Source organism: Plecotus auritus (genome assembly GCF_963455305.1).
Source record: "Plecotus auritus genome assembly, chromosome: 2".
Taxonomy (NCBI): domain Eukaryota; kingdom Metazoa; phylum Chordata; class Mammalia; order Chiroptera; family Vespertilionidae; genus Plecotus; species Plecotus auritus.
The window spans coordinates 1,632,317-1,650,838 of NC_137771.1; the positions used below are offsets into that span (position 1 = coordinate 1,632,317).

Consider the following 18,522-nt stretch of genomic DNA (forward strand, 5'->3'; position numbering starts at 1 on the left):
CGCTAGAGTTTCTTTCCTTTATTAGTCTTCGGAGACCTTTTCTGAGTGTAGCGTTCACGGGCACACGTAAATGTGCGCATACGTGAACGTAGCATGGCCGTCCGCATCCAGTGTAGCGCGGGAACGCTTATGCGAAGGTCTCGCTGCGCAGCCCTTTGCCCAGCGGCTGGGGCTCTGCAACGAAAGCCACGGGGGGGGGGGGGGGGGGGGGAGCGATGTCCGCCCGCACGCCGCCTGGCTGTGCCCGCCCCCGTGTTGGCGGTTACTCTGAGGCTTTCCTGGAAACGCTGACTCCGCTCTGCGACCTCTGCCTCGCCGCCCGTGCACCCTGTCGGTGCGGCCCCCCGGGGAACCGCTGTGGATGGTGCTCGCTGCCGCCCCGGCCTGTTCTGGGTCATTTGTACCCACTTACCTTAGGGCTTCCTCCCTCTTCTCCGTCATTTCCCGCCTTCCGCCTCCCGGGAGGAGACATCCCCCAGGGGGTGTGGAAGGTAAGCACCCTTGGCCTGTCCCAGCCTGTCCCCACCCACGTTTACTGGTTTACGCCTCCTCCCCTCCTCCTCCTCCTTCTCCTCCAGTGACAGTGCAAGGGGGTGTGTGGGGGGGGTGGTCTCAGTTGCTGATTCTCTGACTCAGGTTGTTCAAAGAGTGCGACTGGTTCATGGCCCACGCACACATGTGCACACGCATGCACACACACACACACGCCGCCATCCTCCAGGCACAGGCGACGGCCAGGAGCAGCGGGGGGCGGGGGGTGGGCTGTGCTGCAGGGGGTCGTATACAGGATGTCAGATTCGATTTCAGATTTCCTCCGTCAACATTGAACCACACGCCCGTGTCCCTTTGCTCAGAGCGTCCCTGCCATCGCGTCGGGCGCCACTCTGGGGCCGGCCCTTTCCCGGCGTTTCAGCGAGTTCCTCGGCGCGATGTCCCCGACGCTCCTGGGTGGTGTGTCTTCCCGACGTTCTGCTGCACGTGAGTCCTACGGTCTGAGCGCGTCCGCGTTTGGGTCTGAGAACGTGTCCCCTGTGGCTTTCTCTTGCAACTGGAGGCCCGTGTCTGAATTCGTGTAAGAATTGTGCGTGGCGGGGGGGGGGGGGGGTCCCTGGACCTGGCTGACAATCAGGGCCGATTAGGGGCGGCCGGCCGGGGGAGGGGCCGCGGGAGGTTGGCTGTGGGAGCGCACTGGCCACCCGGGGGCAGCTCCTGCCTTGAGCTCCTGCCCCCTGGTGGTCAGTGCGCGTCACAGCGACTGGTCAACCAGTGGCTTAGGCTTTTATAGCTATAGATTAGAGCAGCCGTGGGCAAACGACGGCCCGCGGGCCGGATCCGGCTGTTCTATCCGGTTCTCTTGCTCTCCCCTCCGCTCCTTTACTTTGAATTTATATGAGTTCACACAAACACTCCATCCATGCTTTTGTTCCGGCCCTCCGGTCCAGTGTAAGAACCCATTGTGGCCCTCGAGTCAAAAAGTTTGCCCACCCCTGGATTAGATGGACAGTAGCCCTTCCTTATCCACTTCTATTCCCTCTCTCTCTCTCACTCTCTCTCGCTCTCGTTCTTGCTCTCGTTCTCGCTCTCTCTCTGCCTGCCGGCTACTTCCTTGGAGCAGTCCTAGCTGGGAAGCCCCCGCCAGCTGTGTCTGTGCCGCTCGCCCTGACTCAGTCTCCCTGGCGGTCCCCCTGTAACTGCCCCCGTCACCCCTCCCCTCCAGGTAAGTGGACAGTCACATGTTCACTTGAGTCCCAGGACAGGCTCATGAACTGGGCTTCCTCGCTGTCCACTGTCCGCTGTCCACTGTCTGTAAGGGGCAAGGCTTCCCAGAACCTCCCTCCGTTCTCTGCCCCGGGAGGCCCTGTGGCCTCAGGGGTGGGGCTGTGGGAGGGAACGGGACGGGGCTGCAGCTCCGACCGTGTCTGGCGAGACAATCTGGGTCCAACCCTCTCCACGGGCACCCCGCCCTGTGATGGTCGCTCCTCGCCGCTGTTTCCGGCCTGAGGTTAGGAGGGCGGCAGGACTAGGGATGGGTGGGCCCCATGCTGGCCCCGCACCACCCCTGGGTCTCGGGCGCCTGGGCTGTGGGCCCCTCTGGCGGCCCCTGGCAACCAGGGTCAACCCCAGCTTTCGTTGCTGGCACCCCATCGCTAGGGTGGAGCAGGGGCCGAGTGGGCCTGGTACCCGGGGCCTCCCTGGCTAGGGGCAGCTCCTGACGGAGGACGATGGTGCCGCACCCCCAGCGCCCGCACAGAGCAGCACACGCACAGGCTCGGGAATCGCTCCTTTTTAGCTTCCTGGGTTTCACAAGGTGCCGCAGCCCACGCCCGGCCCCCCCCCCCCCACCGCCCCGCAGTCCTGAGTCCGGGGCTCCCGGGCGGCAGGCGCCAGGCACCGCGCAGCACCCAGGGTGCAGCGGGCACGTCCACTGCCCATAAATACCGTCGTATAAATACGCCGCGACCTTCCAGGCCGCAGGCCGCGCTGCGCAGTCCCGGGCGGAGCACCAGAGAGCCTGCTCGGACTGAGGGCGGGCCCACGCCTGCCTGCCCCTGCAGCCACCCCGGCCTGCGGTCCCCACCAGCGGCGGGCGGGGCCTCCTCAGCCAGGCCGATCCAGTCCGCTTGCTCCAGAGCTGCCCAGGTGGCTCCTCCTCCTGCTGCCGTGTCCAGAGCCCCAGAAGCAAGGGGTGGGGGGCTGCAGTCCTGGCCCCCGGCGTCCCCCCCCGAGAGCTCTCCAAGCCCTGGGTCCTGTCGGCGGCACCGGGACGCGGGCACGCTGCTGCGCTAGCGCTCCTCGGCCCTGCGGCGGAGCCCGGGTGCTGGTCGGTGCGGGGCTGCCTGTGAGGCTGCGGCGGGGACGGGAGGAAGGGGGGTCAGTGCCAGGTGGATGTCTGCTCCCCCTGCTCCCCAGCTCAGCCTCTCCTCCCAGCTTCCCCCAGGCTGTTCTCCGCGGTTCAGTTCCACCTGTGCCCGCACCCCTCCCTCCTCTGCCTCGGTCTGCTGATGCACCAGCCACCCCAAACGCCACCAGCCCCCTTACCTGGGCCCAGGGCTGGGGACAGGGTCCCAGGGAGCTGGGGGGGCCCACCTGAAGGCAGACAGACCCACTCACGTTAGCGCCCCACCCCTGGGTGGGCAATGGAGGGGGAAAGCCAGGCCTGCAGAGTCCCCCCCTAGGCCAACAGCGGGGCCTCTCCTCCCCACCCCGCAAATGAGTGTTCCCAGCCCTGCCCTGTCCAGGCAGCATGGAGGGTTGGGAGACGGGACTTCAGGCTGGATGGAGGGAGGGGGAAATTTCACCACAGAACTAGCCAGGTCCCGTCCCAAGCAGGGGGCCTCAGGCAGGCAGCACCCCACCCCCTCAAATGTCAAGGCTGCCCGAGGCTGGCTGGCCCTCCGGTGCAGTACCACGCCTGACCACCAGGTGCCGCCACAGCCAATATTATGTCCTGAGCACCAGCCTGGCAAGGTTGGCGCCACCCCCCAGGCCTGGCCCTATGTGGGAGGAGCCTGCATTGCCCACGTCTGGGGCTGCTTGGGACGGCCAGCATGCCGAGCCCTGCTCCGAGGTCCAGGGGCCGCAGGGTTACACTGCCCATCGGAAGCCATTGGAACCCCAGACCCCCAGGACGGGTCAGCACTGCACGTGGTGGGGGGCAGGGGCGGGCCTGGGCCGGGGTGGGGCCGGGGCACAGGGTCCCCGTCCTCTCTCCCCAAGAGCCCGGCTCACCTTGGCGGCAGGTGGGCCCCGTGTAGCCGTCCACGCAGTGACACCGGCCGCTGACAGGGTCGCAGTCGGCCCCTCCCCCGCAGTCACAGCGCAGGGCACAGCCGGGCCCGAAGAAGCCGGCTCTGCAGTCTGCGGGGGGAGGCGGGGAGCTGAGCCAGGGAGCCACCTGCCACCCGGCCCGGCCGCCCTCTGCGTGGGGTCCTGCAGGGGCCTGTGGGTACCAGCACCTGTCCAGACCCACAGCCCCAGGTCCTTCCCTGTCCGGGGGGGGGCCTGGCGGTCACGATGCACCCCACAGCGAGACCACAAAGAGGGTGGCCTTCCTATCCCGGCCGTGGGGGCAGGTCAGGGTCTCCTCCCACCTCCCTGGGGCACAGGTCACCCGGAAGCCCGCAGGTGGCCTGAGGACGGGGTGGCCCTGACAGCTGACCCTGCGGGAGCTGGAGCAGAAGGGGCCCACCACACGGCACAGGCGGGGCCGACCGAGGTCAGGGTCCGGAAGCCGTACCTGTGCCCCCACCGGAGGGACTGCAGACTCACCGAGGTCACAGGTGGCCCCCGTGCGCCCTGGGGGGCAGAGGCAGTGGCCGGTGACAGGGTCACAGGGGGCCCCACCCTCACAGTCGCACTGCTGACCGCAGGCCTCTCCGAACGAGCCCGGCTCACACCCTGGCGGGGGCGGGGGCGGGGGCACAGACTCAGCTCTCCTCCTCCTCCTTCCCACGCCCCACGGGCAGGCAGGGGGTGCGGCGGGGGCACTCACCCTTCTCGCAGGACTGGCCATGAAAGCCCGCGGGGCACAGACACTGGCCGCTGACGGCGTGGCAGGGGGCTCCGTGCTGGCACCGGCACACCCCCTGGCAGCCACGCCCGTAGAAACCAGGGGGACAGGCTGGGGGAGACCGGGTGAGAGACGTGCCTCAGTTTACCCGAGTGAGCAAAGGACGGGGTTCCGGGGTCTGGGCTCCCCCTGCTCCCCACCGAGTCCCCCCCCGCCCCCACACACTGGGCTCGGGGGGGAGTTCATGGGCTCCGATATGACCCCAGTCTCCTAGGCCCCCCCGAGCCCAGGTGAGCCCACATCCCCACGCAGGAGGGAGGGGTGCCAGGCCAGGGCCCCGCACTCACGGTGCTCGCAGGCCTGGCCGTAGAAGCCGGGGCCGCAGCGGCAGGCGCCCGTGGTGGGCTCGCAGGTGCCGTTGTTGAGGCAGGAGCACTCCAGGCGGCAGGCAGCGCCGTAGCGCCCCGCGGGGCAGGCTGCGGAGGGCGGCAGGTCGGCCCCTGCCAGGCAGCGCGGGGGCCGCGGGCCGGCCCCTCGGGCACTGGCCCGACTCAGCCCGCACGGGGCCCCCGCCCGGCCGCCCGGCACTCACCCAGCTCGCAGTGCGGGCCCGTCCAGCCCAGGCCGCAGGAGCAGTTGCCGCTGGCGGGGTGGCATAGGCCGCCGTGCCGGCAGGCGCACTGGTGCTCGCAGCTCGCGCCAAACCGGTGCTGGGGACACTCTAGAGACAGAGGTGGGACGCCGCTGGAGCTCCGGCCCAGGCCGGACACGCTGGGGACCGTCCCCTCCAGCCCGACGTCCATTCAACCATCTCCCAGGACCCCTCAGGCCCAGCCGGCACAGGGCACACGTGTGGGGGAGGGACCCCAATCGTGTCCTGCCCCTCCGGCCATCCCGATCCAGAGCTGAGGTCACTCCGGGGAAGGGACGTAGGGTCAGGGGAGCCTTCCGGGAGGCGGCGGCCCTCTGCTCCTCATCAGATTGGCCCGCGGCTGCCCTGCTTCTCGGGGGGTGAGGACGAGGCCCGGCTGCAGCCAGGTCTGGGGCTGCTGACCCTCTGCCGCCACCGGCTGAGAACTAGGGGGGCACCAGCCCCTCTGAAGACCAGAGGGTGGCAGGGGCTCAGGCCTGCCAGGGGCTGTGGGCATGGCCATGGGACCTGCATGCCATTGAGGGTGTGAGCCCCACGATTGTCCCCAGGGCCACCCCATTTCTCCACCAAGGCCTGAGCTCCAGGCCACCCTCTCCCGGGGCCCAGCCCTGGGCCTGCAGAAAGCACCGGGGACTCCACTCCCAGGGGACCCACTCCCAGGGGACCCCACTCCCAGGGACCCCACTCCCAGGAACCCCACTCCCAGGGGACCCACTCCCAGGGACCCCACTCCCAGGAACCCCACTCCCAGGGGACCCACTCCCAGGGACCCCACTCCCAGGGACCCCACTCCCAGGGACCCCACTCCCAGGGGACCCACTCCCAGGGACCCCACTCCCAGGGCACGTCGGCAGGAGTCTGCTCCCTCCTCAGGCTCCACAGCCACCTGGCCCTCCGGCTACGGGACCAGACACCCTGCTCCGCCCCCACTGGACACAGCACGTGGACCGGGAACCTGGTGGCCTGAGCCAGGCCAGGGTCGAGGGAAGGCCTAGGGTGGTGTCGGGCGGCCCGCTGACCCGTGGGGCACTGGGCGGGAGGCGGGGTTCTACAGAGGCCACAGGTGTGAACGTGCCAGGGACCGCCAGCTCCACCCTGGGGCTGTCCAGTGACCCCTGGGCACCCCGGCCGCAGGCGAGGGCACTCACCGAGCTCGCAGTGGGCGCCGGTCCTCCCTGGGGGGCAGAAGCAGGTGCCAGTCGCAGGGTTGCAGGTCGCCCCCGGCCCACACCTGCAGACCTGGGTGCAGCCAGCGCCAAATCGGCCTTGTGGACAGGCTGCGGGAGGAAAGGGGAGGGGCGCCCCCGGCTGACGCCCTTCGCTCCACCGCGTGGGGACGGGGCAGGGCGGAGTCTCCATCCACGGGCGGCCCAGACAGAGCAGACTCCCTGCTCCCTGCTCCCCTGCCCCCCAATCTGGCTCGGCACCTCCCAGCCCTGAAGGTGCCGCAGGGGCCCAGCCTGCTCCGCAGCAACAGTGACTCACTGCCCCCCCCCCAGCCAGCAGGCACCCCAGACGGCACCCCAGACGGGTGGAAAGTCCCCGCGTGACTGAGGGGAAGGCCCTGTTCTTGGCAGGATGCCCGCTGGCCTCTGCACGCGGAGCACCACCCTGGTGGCAAGACGGGGAGGGGGGCACAGCACACAGCCTGCAGGGACACCCCAGCTCCCCCAGCCCGGGGCTGAGGGGAGGGCCAGGGAGGCAGGTGGGCAGGGCGCTGTCCTCCCTGCAGACTGGGGGGCCCCGCCCACCGAAGCTCAGAAGGAGCCCCCGCCTCGCCCTGCCACTCACTGAGGCTGCAGTCGGGCCCCAGGACCCCCGGGGGGCAGCGGCAGGTGCCCGTGGCCGCATCGCAGGAGCCGCCACGCAGACATCCGCACAGGTGCTCACAGCCGGACCCGAAGCGCCCGTCGGGGCATCCTGCAGGGGGGTGGGGGGCGGCTGCCAGGGGCGAGGGGCTGGGTCTCCCGCAGCAGAGCCCCCGCGTCCCTGCCTCCACCCCTGCCAGCCCCCGGCCCAGCTCAGGCCCAGGACTCGCTGCCGGCAGCCGGGCCCGTGGTGGGCGCACACGCAGGCCCCGGAGGCCGGTGGCAGGTCTGGTTCTCCCCGAAGGTGCCGGGAGGGCAGGCTGGGGAGCAGACATCCACCCCGTCACCCCGTGGCCCCTCTTGGCACGAGATTTTGGGGCCCGGCTCAGGGGGACACGTGGCCCGAGCTTCAGGAGGGACCGAGCCACCCACCACCCAGGCCCACCCCCTCGGTCACCTACTCTGCTCACAGCCAGGCCCGGTGGCGCCCGGGGGACAGCGGCACGCCCCGTTGACGTGGTGGCAGGCGGCGTCCGGCGGGCACTGGCAGCGCAGGGCACAGGCCTCTCCGAACCATCCGTGCGGGCAGGCTGCAGGGAGGCACGGGCTGGGGTGGGGAGCCCAGGGCCAGCACTGGCCTGGAGGGCTCACGGGTGACAGACCACCCCCTGGTGCTGGCAGGGCCGGGGGCTCACCACTGTCACGGCGCGAGCCCCTCCATCCCGGGGGGCAGAGGCAGGCCCCGGTGCAGGGTGACAGCGCAGGGCTGGGCCCCGGGGTAGGGCAGCTCGGACGCAGCCCCGCCCTACAGGACGCTGCCCGCCTCCCTGCGCCGGCCCCAGCCCACCCCACTTACGGCTCTGACACGTGTCCCCCGTCCAGCCCGCGGGGCAGAGGCAGCCGCCGGTGTGCGGGTCACAGAGGCCGCCGTGGAGGCATCCGCAGCCGCGCTGGCACCCGGCTCCGAAGCGCCCAGGGAGGCACTCTGCCGGGCGAGCACAGGTGAGGGCCCGCCTCCGGGGGCAGGGCTATGACCCCCCCGCTCCCCCAGCCCCATGCCTCTGCACCCGGAGCCTCAGATCCCCGTCCCCAGGAAGGAGAGGTGCGAGCTGGTCACACTGCAGGCCCAGGCCACACACCAGATGCTGCCCCACCCCAGGCAGGGAGCTTTGGCCACAGAGGGCGGGGGCTGCACAGGGGCCCTTGGGGGTGCCAGCCCAGGCTCCCACCGAGCCCAGGGCCCCTCGTCCCTCCTCTGCCCCCCCCCCCCCGGGGCTCACCCTGCTCGCAGGCCCGGCCGGCCCAGCCCTCCGCGCAGGTGCAGTTGCCCGAGACAGGGTCGCAGGTGCCCCCGTTCCGGCAGAGGCAGGCGTGCTGGCAGTTCTCGCCGAACAGGCCCGAGGGGCAGGCTGGGGAGAGGGCAGCCCGTGCAGCACCCACAGCCAGGCCTCAGGGCGGCCCCCTCCCCCCAGGAGGCCCAGCCAGAGCCCGCCACAGATCGGGGCAGGGACCTCGCCCACCACTGTTCCTGGGACAACCGGCCCCCCACCCCCCATGCCCTCCAACCAGCTGTGGGAGCTCAGCGCTGCGGGGCGTGGCCCTGGGTCCTGAGCGGCTCCTTCCTTCCCTCGTTCCCCCAGGTGCCGGGGCCCAGCCACCCCGGCCGCCACTCAGGTGAGCCTGGCACCCACCCCGGAGCAGGGAGCACAACGCAGACCCGACTTACCCTGCAGGCAGCTGGGACCCGTCCAGCCAGGGCCGCAGCGGCACTGCCCCTGCACTGGGTCGCAGGAGGCCCCGTTGAAGCAGGAGCAGGCCTGGCTGCAGTTGTGCCCGTAGGTGAGGGCCGGGCAGGCTGCAGGAGAGGGCGGTCAGGGCCGGGAGGAGCAGCTGCGCCCCTGCGCCCCTCGCTGGCCTGGGCATCCCTCAGGGGGCCCACAAACAGAGGCCCACATGCTGGTCTTCGCGGGGAAGCCGTGTGCCCGGGGTGGCCACTTGGCAGCTCCGGACAGCCAGGCCAGGCCCTGGGAGCAAGTCTGGCACAGAGACCGCCCTCCCCGCCCCCCCTCCCCGGTAGCACCCCAGGCTGCCAGGCCTCACGCACTCTGGGCGCAGCGCGGGCCCTGGCGGCCAGCAGGGCAGAGGCAGGCACCGCTCACAGCGTCGCACGGCGCCCCGGCCGTGCAGTCACAGGCGTGGCGGCAGTCCAGTCCGAAGAAGCCGGCCGGACAGGCTGCGGGAGTGGGCGGTGAGGGGGAGACGGCCAGGTCACCAGGCCCAACCACACACCTGGCCGCCCCGGCCCCGCCCCGGCCCCGCCCTGCTCACCTCGCTCACAGAAGGTTCCCCTCCAGCCTGCGGGGCAGGTGCAGGCCCCACTGACGTGGTCACAGGCGCCCCCGTGCTCACACTGGCAGCGCCGCCCACAGCCCGGCCCGAAGTGGCCCGGGGAACACCCTGAGAGACAGAGCCCGCCCGCCATCAGCTGGGGTGACAGTGAGCCCCCGTCCTGCCTGGGCCTCCGCCATCCCCACGGCCCGGGACTATGGGTTCGGGGCTGGCTGACGGAGAAGCCCCTCCCTGCCCCAGGGGCACTGACTCACCCCATGCCCCTGCCCCTCCCCTGCCCAGGCAGGGCCTGAGCCCCAGGTGAGGCCTCTGGGGCTACTTGTAGGAGGACCTGCCCCAGGCCCCGCTCACCGCCACCACCGCAGCCCCAGGGGCAGGCGCCGAAAGGCAAAACCCGTGGTTCTTAGCAGCCACGCTCCCCCCCCTCCCCCGCAGGTGCCCCTGCGCTGAGAGGCGCCTCGGCTCCCTGCTGCTGCCCCAGGGAGCCTGCTGCTGGGCCCTGGTGGCGGGAGGGAGGGGCTCGGGCTGGGAAGGGAGCTGGTGAGTTCAGGGGAGTAGACCCCCTGCTGGCCTGGGGGCACACGGGCAGGGCCAGGTTCCCCAACACTTGCATGTGTGCATCTGGTACACGGTGTGCATGCCTGTGCATGTGTGCGGGTGTGTGTACATGGGGTGCACGTGCACACCGACAGCCTCGGGGGGCCGCACTCACGCTGCTCGCACCGCGGGCCCCGGTAGCCGGCCTCGCACAGGCACAGCCCGCTGACGGCGTCACAGCTCCCGCGGCCGGCACTGCAGTTGCAGGCGTGGCTGCAGTCAGGGCCCCAGTGGCCGCTGTCACAGGCTGCAACGGAGCCCAGTCACCAGGGGCCGGCGGAGCCCGCGGGCACCCGGCGGGGGGGGGGCATGGCTGGGGGCCTGGGGCGGCCTCCAGGGGAGGGGTGCCAGGCAGGGGCCGCCTACCTCTCTGGCAGCTGAGGCCGGTCCACCCAGGGGCACAGCTGCAATGGCCCGTCGCCGGGTGGCAGTGCCCATCGTTGGCACAGGAGCACCTCATGCGGCAGCCGGGCCCAAACCAGCCTGCGGGGCACGCTGAGGGCGGCGGGGAGGGTGAGCGGTGGGGGCCGCGGGTCTCGGGTGGGGCTGAGGGCGGCGGGGAGGGTGAGCGGTGGGGGCTGCGGGTCTCGGGTGGGGCTGAGGGCGTTGGGAGGGTGAGCGGTGGGGGCCGCGGGTCTCGGGTGGGGCTGAGGGCGGCGGGGAGGGTGAGCGGTGGGGGCTGCGGGTCTCGGGTGGGGCTGAGGGCGGCGGGGTGAGCGGTGGGGGCCAAGGGTCTCAGGTGGGGCTGAGGGCGGCGGGGAGGGTGAGCGGTGGGGGCCAAGGGTCTCAGGTGGGGCTGAGGGCGGCGGGGAGGGTGAGCGGTGGGGGCCGAGGGTCTCGGGTGGGGCCGAGGGTCTCGGGTGGGGCTGAGGGGGGCGGGGAGGGTGAGCGGTGGGGGCCGCGGGTCTGGGGTGGGGCTGAGGGCGTTGGGGAGGGTGAACGGTGGGGGCCGCGGGTCTCGGGCGGGGCTGAGGGCGGCAGGGCACTCACCATCCTGGCAGCGGCTGCCCGTGTAGCCGGGGCGGCACCGGCAGGCTCCGGTCTCGGGATCGCAGGCAGCGCCGTGCTCACACGCCGGACAGATCTCCTGGCAGCCGAGCCCCCAGCGGCCCTCGGGACAGTCTAGCCCCCGTGAACCACCCACCCCCCATGGCGCGTCAGTCTCCCGGGCTCAGCACCACACCCCAAACGTGCACAGGAGGGGGACTCCCGGCCCCTCCTAGGCTGCAGGGTGCAGACTGCGGGGTGCCATCACCCAAGGAAGCCCCCGCCGCAGGGCGGCTCCGCAGGACGCAGGGCGTCCAAGGCCAGGAGACCCCCAGGCATGAACAGCAGCCTGGAGGGCGGACCACAGCCCCTGGGGAGGGCCGGGCTCTGCTGGCTGAGCTCCCCCGAGGGCCGGGGGTCCGGGGGCCCCTCCGCTGGCACAGCCTTCAGGGCAGGACGGACCCGACCCCCGGACGCAGGGTGGCCCAGCACCGGCTCCCACAGCCTCTGGGCGGGCCTGGGGTCAGGGCTCCCCGAGCGTAGCCCGGGGCTGGGGTCTGCGAACACGGCCTGGGGCGGGGGCCCCCCGAGCGGTCCAGCCCAGGGAGCGAGGGAACCACAGACGCGCCTGCCACTCACCTGCCCCACAGTCATCGCCCGTCCGCCCCGGGGGGCACAGGCACTGCCCCGTGACCCTATCACAGGGGGCCCCCCCACACAAGCAGGATCCTGAGCAGTTCACGCCAAATGTCCCCGCCGGGCAGTCTGTGGGGGGAGGAAGGGCCTCAGCCACCCCCACGTAGATCCGCCCGTCTCCCCTCGGGCCCCACCCCTAGCACCTGCCCCCTGGCCCAGCGGGGCTGCTGGGCACAGCGGGGGCCCCGGGTGGTCACAGGAGTGGGCAGGGGACAGGGACCTGGAGCAGCGGGAGGGGTGTGCGCCGGCAGGCCCAGCTTCAGGGCCTGGGGGTGGGGCTGCCAGAGGGTTGAGGGGGCATCCAGAACCCTGCAGAGGGGCCAGGAGCAGGTGGTGGGCTGGCTCTGCCCTCCCTCCAGCCCCTGGATCCCTGGACCCCGTGCCACGGCCCTCACAGTCCCCCCGACCCCCGGGGAGGGAGAGGGTGCTGGGCAGCAATGGCCGGGGGCTGGGCTGCAGCAGGGCCTCAGGAAAGAGCGGGCACCTTGACCCCCACCCCACCCTGTGCAGAGCCCTGTGCACCCCACACCTGCCCGGGCTGGTGGGAGCTGCCCCCTGCGGCGGGAGGACGTCCTCCAGGCCTGGGAAGGCCATATCCCACACCCCGCACCCCACGAACCAGACCCCACACCCCACACCCCATGAACCAGACCCCACACCCCACACTCCAAGAACCAGACCCCACACCCCACATCCACACCCCGCACCCCACGAACCAGACCCCATACCCCACACCCCATGAACCAGACCCCATACCCCACACCTCACACCTCATACCCTGCAACCCACGAACCAGACCCCACACCCCATGAACCAGACCCCACACCCCACACCCCATGAACCAGACCCCACACGCCACGAACCAGACCCCACACCCCACACCTCACGAACCAGACCCCATACCCCACACCTCACACCTCATACCCTGCACCCCACAAACCAGACCCCACACCCCATGAACCAGATCCCACACCCCACACCCCATGAACCAGACCCCACACGCCACGAACCAGACCCCACACCCCACACCTCACGAACCAGACCCCATACCCCACACCTCACACCTCATACCCTGCACCCCACAAACCAGACCCCACACCCCATGAACCAGACCCCACGCCCCACACCCCATGAACCAGACCCCACACCCCATGAACCAGACCCCACACCCCATGAACCAGACCCCATACCCCACACCACACTCCCCACGAACCAGACCCCTGAGCACAACGCCCACCTGGGCTGACAGCTAGGACGAGCCTGAGCTGGGACACGGTGGGTCCCAGGGGGCTGATGGGGGCTCTGGGACAGAGGACACCTCCCAGGGAATCTTGTCACAAGGACCCAGGCCCTGGGGACCCCCCTCACATCCCACGTGGGCACGGGCACAGGCACAGTTGGTGAGTGCGTGCACGCACACGCACATGCACACACACACACACGCACACACACACACACGCACACGCACACACACACACACACGCACACACAGGTACCCCGCGGGGGGAGGCCCACGGAGCAGCTGACGTGGCCCCGCGCGGCCCCGGGGTCTCCTCTCTAATTGGGGGCAGACGCGAGTTTGGCTCCGTAATACTTTCCAGACCTCACAACCGCGGGAGGGCCGTCGTGTCTGTGAAAGTATGTGTGTCATTTCCTGTGGCTCATCCTTGGGGCACGGGAGGCTTATGATGAAGAAGGGAGAGAAGGAAGAAGACAACCCGCGGGAAGGGGTGGGGGGTGGGGGCCCCCCCAGGCCCCGCCAGGCCCCGCAGACAGCGCTGGAGCGGGCGGGGCTGCAGTGGAGGGCGCGGCGGCGGGGCATGAGCTGCATGTATGTGTGCTCGTGTGCGTGTGCGTGTGCATGCATGTGCATGTGTGTGTGTGCGTGCTCGTGCGTGAGTGGGGTGGGCTGGAGAGGAATCAAGAGGACACGAGTGGCCGCCTGTGTGGCTCCCGGGCCCCCAGCTCCTGCCCACCTGGGGCCCATGGACACGGTGGGCCATGACACTGAGTGCCGTGTGCCCAGGGAGGGCACCCCCTGCCGGCGCCCTGTCACCATCGGCCGCAGCACCCCGACACTCGCACTGCGGCCCTGCCACCACCTGCGGCGGCCTGCAAGGGTCCAGGCCTCTCGCCTCGCCCACCGCCCTGTGCCCATTGACAGGGCCCATGGCCTCGGCCTCAGCATCCACAGGGGGCGTCCATCCTGCCCACACCCATGCCCGCGCCCATGCCCCCTCTGCCTGCCCAGGCTCGGCTCTGGGACCCAGCCCAGGAGCAGCTGCCTGTCTGGCTGGCTCGGGCCACCCGGGAGGAGTCCTGCACCCCAGCTTCAGCACAGATGCACTCGGCTCCCGTGGGGGGAGGGAGGGGGGAGGGAGGGAGGGAAGGGGGATGGAGCGGTTTGGCACAGGCACCGGCCCTCCCTGGGCTCGGCCCTGGGCAGCCCCAGCCCCTGCCCCAGCTCCTGCCCCAGCCCCTGCCCCAGCCCCAGCCCCTGCCCCAGCCCCAGCCCAGCCCCAGCTCCTGCCCCAGCCCCTGCCCCAGCCCCAGCCCCTGCCCCTGCCCCAGCCCCAGCCCCTGCCCCAGCCCCAGCCCCTGCCCCAGCCCCAGCCCCAGCCCCTGCCCCAGCCCCTGCCCCAGCCCCGGCCCCTGCCCCGGCCCCAGCCCCTGCCCCGGCCCCAGCCCCTGCCCCGGCCCCTGCCCCAGCCCCGGCCCCTGCCCCAGCCCCAGCCCCTGCCCCTGCCCCAGCCCCGGCCCCTGCCCCAGCCCCAGCCCCTGCCCCTGCCCCAGCCCCAGCCCCTGCCCCAGCCCCAGCCCCTGCCCCAGCCCCAGCCCCTGCCCCAGCCCCAGCCCCAGCCCCTGCCCCAGCCCCTGCCCCAGCCCCGGCCCCTGCCCCAGCCCCTGCCCCAGCCCCAGCCCCAGCCCCTGCCCCTGCCCCAGCCCCTGCCCCTGCCCCAGCCCCTGCCCCAGCCCCAGCCCCAGCCCCAGCCCCTGCCCCAGCCCCTGCCCCAGCCCCTGCCCCAGCCCCAGCCCCAGCTCCTGCCCCAGCCCCAGCCCCTGCCCCAGCCCCTGCCCCTGCCCCAGCCCCAGCCCCTGCCCCAGCCCCAGCTCCTGCCCCAGCCCCAACCCCTGCCCCAGCCCCAGCTCCTGCCCCAGCCCCAGCCCCTGCCCCAGCCCCTGCCCCAGCCCCAGCCCCTGCCCCAGCCCCAGCCCCTGCCCCAGCCCCTGCACCTGCCCCTGCCCCAGCCCCTGCCCCAGCCCCTGCCCCTGCCCCAGCCCCTGCCCCTGCCCCAGCCCCTGCCCCAGCCCAGCCCCAGCTCCTGCCCCAGCCCCTGCCCCAGCCCCAGCCCCAGCCCCTGCCCCAGCCCCTGCCCCAGCCCCAGCCCCAGCCCCAGCCCCTGCCCCAGCCCCAGCCCCAGCCCCTGCCCCAGCCCCTGCCCCTGCCCCAGCCCCTGCCCCAGCCCCTGCCCCAGCCCCTGCCCCTGCCCCAGCCCCTGCCCCAGCCCCTGCCCCAGCCCCTGCCCCAGCCCCTGCCCCTGCCCCAGCCCCTGCCCCAGCCCCTGCCCCAGCAGCCTCCATCTTCGCAGGTACAAGCGGGTGGGTGTAAAGGCAGCACCAGGTGGCACCCCAGGTGGCAGCTCGGTGCCGTGCCCAGGTGTACCGAACGACCTGACACCCCCAGACCCCAGGTTTCAGGGACCCGCCACTCACCTTGGTCACAGTCCTCCCCCCGGAAGCCGGCTGGACACTGCTTCCCACACGCACCGCTGACGGGGTCACAGGCCGAGCCCAGGGGACAGGCACACGCCTGCTGGCACCCCGGCCCGAAGAAGCCAGGTTCGCACTCTGAGGGGGCGAGGAGAGAGGGGCTGTGGGGTTCAGCGGCCCCAGCAGCACCCCCGCACCAACCCCAGGAGCACCCCACACTCACCCCCAGGAGCACCCCACACTCACCCCCAGGAGCACCCCCACACCCGCCCCCAGGAGCACCCCACACCCGCCCCCAGGAGCACCCCACACTCGCCCCCAGGAGCACCCCACACCCACCCCAGGAGCACCCCACACCCGCCCCCAGGAGCACCCCACACTCACCCCCAGGAGCACCCCACACTCGCCCCCAGGAGCACCCCACACTCACCCCCAGGAGCACCCCACACCCGCCCCCAGGAGCACCCCACACCGGGCACGGGCACACACCGTGCTGGCACCGCGCGCCCCGGAAGCCCGCCTTGCAGGAGCAGCTGCCGTCCCTCCGGTCGCAGGCCCGCGTGTTCCGCTGCTCGCACCGGCACTCCTCCGAGCAGCCCGGCCCGAAGGCCCACGGCGGGCAGGCTGCACCCACAGATGCGATGGGCCTTCTGCCTCTCCCCATCCCGGTCCCCACCCCCCTCGCTGGGCTGCGTCCCTGGGACCCGGCACAGAGCCGGCAGGGTCCTCCCCAGCACGGGTGACCCAGGGTCTCGGTGAAGTTCCGGAATTTGCCAGGGTCACCCCACTTCCAACTGGGAAACTCTGGGGTCCTGGCGTTCTCCCCTCTGAACAGTCCAGTTACAAAGCGCTTCGCGGAGCTGCTGGGACTAAGCCGCCATCGCCACCCACCGTCCCCGCAGCCCCCGCTGCTCCCCCCGGGGTCTGCTCCCCCACTGGGGCCCTGGACTCACGGTGCCACCAGGAAACCCCAAAGCCAAGGGGAGCCTACCCCCCAGGAGCCCTGAGCTGGGGACCCCCCGCCCGATGCCCTACGCCCAGGGACTTGGGCGGACCTCACACCCCAGCCGGGGCTCGCTGAGCTCCCGCGGCCTCATCTGCGGATGGAGCACGGGCCATCCCACGCCTGCTGCGGGCGGGAAGGCGCCGGGCCCCGGCCCTCGGACCACGCGGGACAGGGGGACTCACCCAGGTGGCAGAAGCGGCCGTACAGCCCCGGGTCGCAGAGGCAGGCCCCGTAGAGGCGGTGGCAGCGGCCCCGGTTGGCGCAGTGACACTTCTTCCGGCAGTGCTTGCCGTAGAAGCCCCGTGGGCAACCTGGGGAGCGGGGGCCCGTGAGCGCCCACTCGTGAGGGCTCCCAAGTCCCAGGAGGCGCCCCGAGGGGCCCAGCCCGCAGCACCGGGGCACGGCCGGAGGGCGGTGGGGCTCCCAGCAGCCGGAGGACCCTGCACCCCAGACAGGGAGGACCCCGGGGGATGAGTGAGGGCACCAGGAGGGCGAGGCAGGCACAAGAGGAACCCCGAGGTGTGGCCACGCCCTGGCTGGCCTTGCCCTCCTGGGGTCTGTGGCCTGGACGGTGGCTGGGGTCAGAGGCCAACGAGCTGCTCCGCACACAGGTGGCCACGCAGAGGCCTCATCCCGGTCTCCCGTGTCCGACCCACGTCCCCGCAGCCCTCTGGCCTCCCTCGCGGTCACCCAGCCCGGCCTGCAGACCTCAGAGGAAAGGACACTCAGCCCCACCTGGCCCGGTCCAGCCCCAGGCAGCGGCCAGGGCGAGGGAAGGGTTCTGGCTTCCCTTCCCCGACGCAGCTCCGCCCCGCCCCGCCCCGCCCCGCCCACTGCACTGGCTGCACACACTGGGTGGTGACCCCAAGATGTGCCCCCATCCTCATCCCCAAGGACCCTGGTGGGCCATCCGGGTTACCAAGGGGCCCACCCCAACAAGCGTCCTTAGAAAGGCGAGGAGGCTGGAGGGGGGCAGACAAGGCCGTGGGGGATGCAGCCCCGGATCCAGGGCACAAACGGGCCAAGGAGCCCCGGGCCTGGACGCCGGCCCGCAGGCTCTCCGATGGAGTCCTCCAGCTCAGCTGCCCAGGCTCACTGTGTCCACGGACCCCACGTGAGACCCGGGTCTCGGGCAGCCACACGGCCCCACAAGCAAAGCACCGGAGTCCTCACCTGCCTGGGGTCCCGGGGCCGCTCAGGGCCCGTCACCCAGGCTCCTCACAGGCCGCGGGCCCTCAGCCCCCAGCAGCACGGGACAGCAGGGGCAGGGAGGAGGGGCAGGGAGGAGGGGCAGGGAGGAGGGGCAGGGGGGAGGGGCAGGGGGAGGGGCAGGGAGGAGGGGCAGGGGGGAGGGGCAGGGGGGAGGGGCAGGGAGGAGGGGCAGGGAGGAGGGGCAGGGAGGACACGGCCTGAGAAGGCCGCCAGGGGGCCAGGGCCCTGCATGCTGCCGGGACTCGGACGCCTGCCCTGCAGAGCCCACACAGCCACCCGTGGCACCGGGGACGCTTCCGCTGTGCCCACCGGCCACGTGCTAAGGAGGAAGTTCGCGCTACATCAGCCACCTCCTCTGGCCAGAGAGGCGGTAAGGGGACGCGTCCGTTACCCACGTGGACGCTCCGGTTCCTCCGGAAACGCGCTCGCAGTGGCCTCCAGCGCAGCTACGGGCCAGGGTGACGCTCGCTCTCCGCCAGTCCCACCCCGCCATCAGAGCTCTGCTTGCATGCTCCCAGGAACGGGGAGCTCACTTCTTCCCGGGGGAACCCTTCCAAAGTGCTCTTCGTCCGTCCCCTCCACCTGCTATCGCTCAGCGCCGATACGTAGCCAACAAGGGGAACCAGCTCCTCGCTCAGCAACGGGCCTCTCCGTGTTGCTGCCCCCTCCCCCGCGGAAGGAAGGCGACAGGAGAGAGCCAGGCGGGGGGCTGACAGGTGCTGCCTCCCCTCCCGCCCCCCAGCTGCCCCGTGGGCGGCACCCACCGTCCTCGCAGTGGGCGCCGCTGACGCCGGGAGGGCAGCGGCAGGCCCCCGTCGCGGGGTGGCAGGTCCCGCCGTTCCGGCAGCTGCAGGCGGAGCTGCAGTTCTTCCCGAAGGTGTCCGCAGGGCAGGCTGCAGGGACAGGGGCGCCCGGGTCACGGCCGCAGCAGGACTCGGACCCAGAGCCCCCCCCCCCCCGCCCCCCAGGGACACTGCGGCCCCCTCTGGGGTTT

The 18,522-nt window shown here is 71.9% G+C and overlaps 1 protein-coding gene across 1 annotated transcript in view; it reads right to left on the minus strand.

Moving 5' to 3' along the window:
- Positions 1 to 2,783: 2,783 nt before the first annotated feature.
- The window catches only part of MEGF6 (multiple EGF like domains 6), a gene marked incomplete at both ends in the record, with an annotated part of 73,523 nt that continues 57,784 nt past the window's right edge, over positions 2,784 to 18,522 (minus strand). The window contains 25 exon segments of the mRNA XM_080655490.1: positions 2,784 to 2,845; positions 3,028 to 3,087; positions 3,730 to 3,858; positions 4,270 to 4,398; positions 4,493 to 4,621; positions 4,858 to 4,986; positions 5,103 to 5,231; positions 6,311 to 6,439; positions 6,954 to 7,080; positions 7,197 to 7,249; positions 7,252 to 7,290; positions 7,432 to 7,560; positions 7,827 to 7,955; positions 8,251 to 8,379; positions 8,697 to 8,825; positions 9,075 to 9,203; positions 9,299 to 9,427; positions 10,032 to 10,163; positions 10,283 to 10,411; positions 10,907 to 11,038; positions 11,543 to 11,668; positions 15,314 to 15,448; positions 15,800 to 15,934; positions 16,499 to 16,627; positions 18,293 to 18,421. Coding sequence (XP_080511616.1) covers positions 2,784 to 2,845; positions 3,028 to 3,087; positions 3,730 to 3,858; positions 4,270 to 4,398; positions 4,493 to 4,621; positions 4,858 to 4,986; positions 5,103 to 5,231; positions 6,311 to 6,439; positions 6,954 to 7,080; positions 7,197 to 7,249; positions 7,252 to 7,290; positions 7,432 to 7,560; positions 7,827 to 7,955; positions 8,251 to 8,379; positions 8,697 to 8,825; positions 9,075 to 9,203; positions 9,299 to 9,427; positions 10,032 to 10,163; positions 10,283 to 10,411; positions 10,907 to 11,038; positions 11,543 to 11,668; positions 15,314 to 15,448; positions 15,800 to 15,934; positions 16,499 to 16,627; positions 18,293 to 18,421 — 2,936 coding nt within the window.